Genomic DNA, 8,525 nt, shown 5'->3' with positions numbered 1-8,525 from the left:
AAACAGAGGAAAAAGTGACCCAATATCAGTGCACTATGATATTATATGTGTCAATTGTAAAGTGCTCACCGAAAAAATGGACACTTGTAAACTACTGGACAATTGGAAAACAAACTACAAAAAAAAACCAAGGAAAAAAAATGATATTCAGTTCATATAATGTAGAAATATTAATTTTTATTAGTATCACAGGTTAAAAAACAATTAAAAATCAATGTCAGATACATTCTCCATGATATCAGTATACTTATATAAGGGCGCAAATGTCCAATTGCACATATAAAAATAAAAGTGATATGGTTGAATACAAAAATGAATAAAAAAGTGTAAAGAATATAAAAAAGTGCATATAAAAAGGTGTACCGTAAAGTCTACAAATTATGTGAGCAACAAGTGTTGGTGAAGTATTATAAAAAACGGTGTGTGTATTTAGATAAACATTGAGTGAAACCAAATCTAAAGTGAAATGTGCAAAAGACACCACCGGGTATAGGGGGAACCACATACTATAATGTGTGACCATGGAGTACGTAAATACAGAAAAATTATATAGGTATAATAGATGTCAAAAAAGAAACTTACAAGATAAGGACTCCTGGTCTCCTGAACAAACGCCCTCCCCAATGCGCGTTTCGGCACGCTGTCTTCGTCAGGGGGCACTTTTTTATTCATTTTTTAAATTCATTTTTGTATTCATCCATATCACTTTTATTTTTTATGTGGAATTGGACATTTGCGCCCTTATATAAGTATACTGATTTCATGGGGAATGTATCTGACATTGATTTTTAATTGTTTTTTAACCTGTGATACTAATAAAAATTAATATTTCTACATTATATGGACTGAAGATCGTTTTTTTCTTGCCATTTTTTATCACTTAGCTTAGATTGATACAGCTTTATCTTGAGATAAAGCTTATTGCTGAGATTTGATCTTTCATGCACTTTCTGTAACTCATCCCACATCTCTCTTGCAGTTGCACACTTGCATATATGCACAATCTGATTATCATCTACACTGAGCTTTGTGCTTTCTGATCCTTCTCTAGCCAATCATCTGGTAATGGATGAGGCACTTGATCCAGAGTGCACTTCCACGTACCTTCTCTTATGAGCAGCATCTTCCCCTTGAATTTCCAGGACTGGTAGTTCTGATTAGTGAGGCTTGGCACTGACAAATTGACAGGATTGCTGCTAGTGGACATCTTCTCTATTGCTCTGTGCTGCTTTTGCTTTGGGCTATAGTTGCTGTGTTACTCTGGGGTTCTATGTCACTCTGGGCCCATAACCTGTTGGCGGATTACTCACGATTCTCTCCAAGCATGTGACAACAGAACTTGTTTATTCAGGAACAATATATGATAAGCTTAATAGAAAAGGGATAAATCATTTGTGTATCTCTATCTGTGCAGCATCTACAACAGGCTGCTTCTCTCATACTCAGACTCAGCAGGAAAACATGAAGTACAGTCACATGCTATTCCTGTGTGAGCCTCTGGGAGATTTTTTTAAACTCTACAGTATAAACAGCATACAAATTTAGCAGTTAAACACTAATAGACAGGAATGGAGTTATTGCACCAAACCTATCCCAACAACTTGTGTAATGAGAACGGTGGAGATGGCAGGATTAGAACTGTTCATAGATGTAACTCTCCATCTGTCTGTGACTTTTACAATATTTGTTTCAGGGTGAAGTTCTGACCCATATTAATACTACAGAGACATATGTGAGGGGTGATGAGTGGTGTAAAGAGGAGATTCCCACATATGACTACCCAGGTGAGTAGTAACCACTGAATGCAGAGAAGTCACAGATTCCTCTCAGTCACCGGCTGTGGCTGCTTTATCGGTGGTGTAGTCCGGCCGTATTACCATGATCACCATTTGCCTCTAGACCACAACATTCTCCTCCACCCAAAACTGTTCAAATGACTTTGGGCATTGAAAGCCCTTTTCTATAGAACTTACAACCTGGAGGATCCACCTACCCCCTGGGATTAGGAGATGTTGTTTCCTGCCCAGATCTGTAAACTATAAAGCCAAATGACAGCGTACGTAGAATGTGCTGACAAGATAGAAAATCACTTGAAGAAAAATCGTATGCTGGGCCTGTAAGAGAAAGTGGAGAGTAATGATGCTGTTGGCTTCCTAGAATCCTGAGATCTAATTTCAGGGCTGAAATCTCATATCCCAAGATCTTGATACCGAGATCTCCATCTGTGCATGCGCCGCCCCCCGGCAGCCATGTTCACAGTCCTCCACACAGGAGGAAACCAAGGACATGCGGGGGGTCCGGCCTTTCAAGAAATGTCGGCGGACACCCCGGGCAGCAGCAGCGGAGGCGGCCATTGTGGGCAGCAGCGGAAGCCCCGGGCAACAGTGCCGGGCACCCCAGCAGCACAAAACACTCGCAGCGGTGCACTGCACATCGGACACCCCCCCATCCCACCCTGTGGTCTGCAGCATCACCCCACCCCTGCTTCCTCCAGCAACTACCCTGGGACCCCGCTTCACCACAGCAATAAGACGCATGGATTATAAGAAGCACCACAATTTTAATTAAAACAAATTTTTTCCTATTTTTCTCCTCAACATTTGGGGTGCATTTTATAATCCAAAAATACGGTAACATTTTTTTTATTCTAGTTCTTTTTGTACAGGTTCATTTTGTATGGTAGTCTGATGATGGTGGGATCGGCCTGCCTCACTTACGTGAGTCTGCAACTACCTGGTAGCCTTTAAAATAAGGTCTCCATTACCTCTGCCAAATGCCTGAGATCTAAATTTAAGACACCTCAGCTCTGCACTATTATAAAAAGTTCTCTATGAATATCTAATCTTTCTTCTTGAAACTCATCTGACAGAAAATATTGGCCCTTACGATAGTTTAGATTGCCAAGAACCACCGAGCCCCATACTCTAATTACCCAGAGAGTTTTCACCAGGATAATAGGAAACAAATGGACCTTTCAAATTATTTCCCAATGTCTCTTGAATCCAACAATCCCCTATATATGGTTGTACACTACTTTCTGGGCACATGGTAGGGTTAAGAAAGGAAGGAGCACCATTTAGCTATTCGTACACAGATCTTGATGGAATAGTTTGCAGACACGATGTATTGGGAGCACTGTTAGTGATCACCTGTCAGATGAAAAGATGGCCACCACGAGAAGGCTTGGCTCTATCTACTCTATTTTCCAGATCCCAGTGATTGCCTTGCTCATCATCCTTTAACCCCTCTTCATGGATCTGGACTTACAGAGACCCCTAGGCTTGGGCCATGGTGTTACCTGCTACTCTGTGGAGTGAGATGGCAAGAAGAATAGTCAGGTAGTTGGTCATAACCAGGAGGGCAGAGAAAGTACAAATTCAGAAGACACAAGTGTAGTCAGTAAGCGGGCTGGGATTACACCAGGAAACAAATACACCAGCTGAGCACAGAGGACTGAACCAGAGGAGAACAAGGCGGTATCTGGCAGATTCCGGGAATAGGCTTCAAGCTTTAGTAGGGTTTGGTGCTTTCTAATTGGCTTAAGCAGGTAGCAGATTGCTACCAGATTGCTGGACAGCACACAAACCCATACTGCCAGGCTGGGTGAAACTACTGGTCTCAGGCACCCTAATCATAGCGGCTGGACAGAGCCAGCGCCACCCAGAGCTTCTGGTTTTGAAGTCTCTTCTATTACCAGCAACGCCTGCACAATAAATAAGGCGCTGCTTGATGATGGAATCAAACATCGCAGGAGCAGATTCCAGTGGAGAGGGGACACACCATCTGCAGATGCCCTAATATAACACAATTACAGGAAACTAAAGCAGTAGAAATCCCCATAAAGTGGCTCCATTATGGAAATTATAACCCTCAGTGAATTATTCTATGGGAGTAGTGACACTTTACGGAAATTTGCTCACATTGGATGTTGCAACAAGAAAATTGCAATTTGCCATTTTATTACCCAACACATAATGCCCAGATTGTGCTCCAGGAGACACACACCGTAAATTAAGTGGATTCTTCTCACTATAGTAATGCCACATATATGGATGCTAAATATGGTTTGGGCGCACTACAAGGCTCAGAAGAGAGTGGATATTTGACTTTGGGAGAGCAGATATTGCTGGATCGGTTTATGGAAGCCATGTTGCTTTTCAAGAGCTTTTGAGCCACAAATATTGTGGAAACCTTTTGGTTTTCCTCTGACAGATGATGGACCTTAGTGGTGTCTTGTGTTTCCGTGAGATGAGTAGAAGTTTTATTGGTATAATTTTCGCCTATATAACATTGTTTGGTGGCTTTTTATTCCATGTTTGGGAGGCAGAATGAACAAACCATTGAACACCATGATGCACTGGTTCATGCTATGAGGCTTTCGATTAGACTGTGAACTTTCATTGTCTTGGTGAATAATTTAATATTTTTAAAAAGCTTGTATCTTTTATGGACAACTTAGGCCTCTTTCACACTTCAGTTTTTTGCATCAGTTATAATCCGCCAAAAAGGCGGACAAGCGGATCCGTTCTCAACTGATGTGAACGGATGGCACAGGATCCGTTTTCAGACGGATCCTGAAAATGAAGAAATTTAAAGGAATCGCTGGCCGGGGGGGGGGGGGGGGGGGAGAGAGAGAGAGAGAGAATTTTTTTTTTTTTATTTTGTCCGGCACCCAGAAAGAATTTCGGGTTAAATGAGTGTCTGGAGGATCCGCCAGAGAAAAAAACGTTACAAGCTCCGTTTTGAAATCTTTGAGGATGGTGACGGACAGCAACTTTTGGCGGATCCTCACAAAAAACGGATGCAACGGATAGCAATCCGTCACAATCCGCCATTAATGCAAGTCAATGGGAAAAAAACGGATCCTCAAAAAAAAATTGAGGATCCGTTTTTTTTAAAAACCTGGCGGATTGTGACTGATTGTAAAAAACAGAAGTGTGAAAGAGGCCTTAAGTAGAAATGTCCAAAAGTATAAAATTTGAGGATATTTTATTCAAAATTATTAATTGGTTTTATTTTTAGCAGATGACTGCACCAGGAGGTCAGAGGGAACGCTGACATCTTCTATTTTTAAATGTGATTATCTTGAGATCTCACAGGATCCAATTGAAGTTAATGCCATTACTCCAGATATACCATCATCCCTTCATAGCCAAGATCTGTCATCTGATCCTATGAAACAGGTCCCATCTTTAGGCTCATTACCAACTACTAAGGAAAATCAAAGTCACGATATAAGCATTGAAAAATTAATTGATTCTAAAGGAAAGGAGCCATTTTCATATTCAGAATATGGAAATAGTTATCTTGAAAAGACTTTTCTTAAACATGAAAAAATTCACATAACAGAGAATAGATTTTCCTGTTCAGAATGTAGGAAATGTTTTACTCAGAATTCACATCTTGTTACACATGAGAGAATTCACACAGCAGAGAAGCCATATTCATGTTCAGAATGTGGGAAAGGTTTTAGCCAGAAATCAAATTGTGTTAAGCACCAGAGAACTCACACAGGGGAGAAACCTTTTTCCTGTTCAGAATGTGGGAAATGCTTTTCTCAGAATTCATATCTTGTTACACATAAGAGAATTCATACAGGAATGAAGCCATATTCATGTTCAGAATGTGGGAAATGTTTTAGGCAGAAATCAGATTTGGTTAGGCACCACAGAACTCACACAGGGGAGAAGCCTTTTTCCTGTTCAGAATGTGGGAAATGTTTTAGCAGTAAATCAGATTGTGTTAATCACCAGAGAACTCACACAGGGGAGAAGCCATTTTCCTGTTCAGAATGTGGGAAATGTTTTAGCAATAAATCAGATTGTGTTAATCACCAGAGAACTCACACGGGGGAGAAGCCTTTTTCCTGTTCAGAATGTGGGAAATGTTTTAGCAATAAATCAGATTGTGTTAAGCACCAAAGAACTCACACAGGGGAGAAACGTTTTTCATGTTCAGAATGTGGGAAATGTTTTAACCAGAAATGTCATCTTGTTAGTCACCAGAGAACTCACACAGGGGAGAAGCCTTTTCCCTGTTCAGAATGTGGGAAATGTTTTAATCAGAAATCAGATTTGGTTACTCACCATAGAACTCATACAGAGGAGAAGCCTTTTGCCTGTTCTGAATGTGGGAAATGTTTTAATCAGAAATCAGGTTTAGTTCATCACCATAGAACTCACACAGGGGAGAAGCCTTTTTCCTGCTCAGAATGTGGGAAATGTTTTAACTGTAAATCATATTTGTTTAAGCACCAAAGAACTCACACAGGGGAGAAGCCTTTTTCCTGTTCAGAATGTGGGAAATGTTTTGTGAAGAAATCATCTCTTCTTAGTCACCAAAAAACTCACACAGGGGAGAATCCTGTATCATATTCTTAATGTGGGAAATGTTTTCTACCGAAATCAACTCCTAAAAAATATCAGGGAAGTCATACGGGGAGAAGCTTTTTTCATGTTCAAAATGTTGGAAATATTTTAACTCAAAATTGTATCTTCTTAAAGGTTTTGACCACTACTAGGACAACCCCTTGTTATTCCTCATGTTTGGCCATGTTACAATAAAAACACTCATTGTGCGAGAATGATCAGTACTAAATATATTGAACAGCCATGTCGGGCTGAGCTGCCATCTTGGAAAAACATTCGCTAACTAACTTTGCAGCTAATGAGATGACCTTATGGGAGCTCTAGCCAGAATGGAGACATAAAATGACATCAGAGCCATTAGCAGGTATGGTTGGCATACACAAAAGTTAATAGGAGTAGCTGCAGGGCATTGTGAGAGTAAATAATGGTGTCATACTGTAGTAAGTAGTGTCTGTGATGAGGACAATACAGTAGTCAATATGTGAAGAGTTATGTGAGTAAGGACATTAGATAAAAGGGACATGGGGATTTGTTGATTGTAACGGAGTTTGGTGAAATACTCCAAAATATTGTCATTTTGTGTTATCACTTTCTTTAGTATTCTAGAATACATGTCTTTCCTGCAGTATGAGGTTATCATGTATACACCTTTTGCCGCTCTATGTAGTTTGTTTGTCTAACCATATATATATATATATATATATATATATATAAAAAGCCCAAATGAGGTCCTCCATATATTCAGAAGTAGAAATCAACAACATAGCCTACAAGCGTTACTCCCATAAACAGAATGTCAGTATGAAATAAATATTTATTTGAACAAAACACATAAAAAAATGTAAAAAGAAGAGATTATGCAGAGAAAAATCATCAGGTATGTATATAAAACGTATCTAAATCTGTCCCAAAGTATAGTTTAGATAAATCCTTTACATATATATAATTGTAAGTGGAAAGACCATATGGAAGAAGTATAACAATTACAGTGTCTCGCGAAAGTATTCAGCTCCCTGGAACTTTTCAACCTTTTCCCACATATCATGCTTCAAACATAAAGATACCAAATGTAAATTTTTGGTGGAGAATCAACAACAAGTGGGACACAATTGTGAAGTTGACCGAAATTTATTGGTTATTTTAAATTTTTGTGGAAATTCAAAAACTGTAAAGTGGGACGTGCAAAATTATTTGGCCCCTTTACTTTCAGTGCAGCAAACTCACTTCAGAAGTTCATTGTGGATCTCTGAATGATCCAATGTTGTCCTAAAAGACTAATGATGATAAATATAATCCACCTGTGTGTAATCAAGTCTCCGTATAAATGCACCTGCTCTGTGATAGTCTCACGATTCTGTTTGAAGCACAGAGAGCATCATGAAGACCATGGAACACAACAGGCAGGTCTGTGATACTGTTGTGGAGAAGTTTACAGCTGGATTTGGATACAAAATGATTTCCAAAACTTTAAACATCCCAAGGAGCACATATTGAAATGGAAGGAGTATCATACCACTGCAAATCTACCAAGACCCAGCGGTCCCTCTAAACTTTCATCTCAAACAAGGAGAAGACTGATCACAGATGCAGCCAAGAGGCCCATGATCACTCTGGATGAACTGCAGAGATCTACAGCTGAGGTGGGACAGTCTGTCCATAGGACAACAATCAGTCGTACACTGCACAAATCTGGCCTTTATGGAAGAGTGGCAAGAAGAAAGCCATTTCTCAAAGATATCCATAAAAAGTGTCATTTAAAGTTTGCAACAAGCCACCTGGGAGACACACCAAACATGTGGAAGAAGGTGCTCTGGTCAGATGAAACCAAAATCGAACTTTTTGGCAACAATGCCAAACGATATGTTTGGTGTAAAGGCAACACAGCTCATCACCCTGAACACACCATCCCCACTGTCAAACATGGTGGTGGCAGCATCATGGTTTTGGCCTGCTTTTCTTTAGCAGGGACAGGGAAGCTGGTTAAAATTGATGGGAACATGGATGGAGCCTAACTACAGGACCATTCTTGAAGAAAACCTGTTGGAGTCTCCAAAAGATCTGAGACTGGGACGGAGATTTGTCTTCCAACAAGACAATGATTGCAAACATAAAGCAAAATATACAATGGAATGGTTCACAAATAAACATATCCAGACA

General features: G+C 39.9%; 1 protein-coding gene across 1 annotated transcript; it reads left to right on the top strand.

Moving 5' to 3' along the window:
- Nucleotides 1-1,163: 1,163 nt before the first annotated feature.
- LOC141063278 (uncharacterized) lies at nt 1,164-6,583 on the top strand. Its single transcript, XM_073557341.1, has 2 exons — nt 1,164-1,784; nt 5,026-6,583. The coding sequence occupies exon 2, from the start codon at nt 5,175-5,177 to the stop codon at nt 6,378-6,380; it is 1,206 nt and encodes a 401-aa protein (XP_073413442.1). The 5' UTR covers nt 1,164-1,784; nt 5,026-5,174; the 3' UTR covers nt 6,381-6,583.
- The last annotated feature ends 1,942 nt before the right edge of the window (nt 6,584-8,525 follow it).

The sequence above is a fragment of the Dendrobates tinctorius genome, unplaced genomic scaffold (genome assembly GCF_039654945.1).
Source record: "Dendrobates tinctorius isolate UK_male_01 unplaced genomic scaffold, ASM3965494v1 ptg000249l, whole genome shotgun sequence".
Classification (NCBI taxonomy): domain Eukaryota; kingdom Metazoa; phylum Chordata; class Amphibia; order Anura; family Dendrobatidae; genus Dendrobates; species Dendrobates tinctorius.
The sequence above is the reverse complement of the archived record's forward strand: the minus strand, read 5'-3'. Positions and strand labels throughout refer to the sequence as shown.

Excerpts from the sequence above, each read along its gene's own strand:
- LOC141063278 (XM_073557341.1), top strand. The coding sequence starts at position 5,175 with ATGAAACAGGTCCCATCTTTAGGCTCATTACCAACTACTAAGGAAAAT.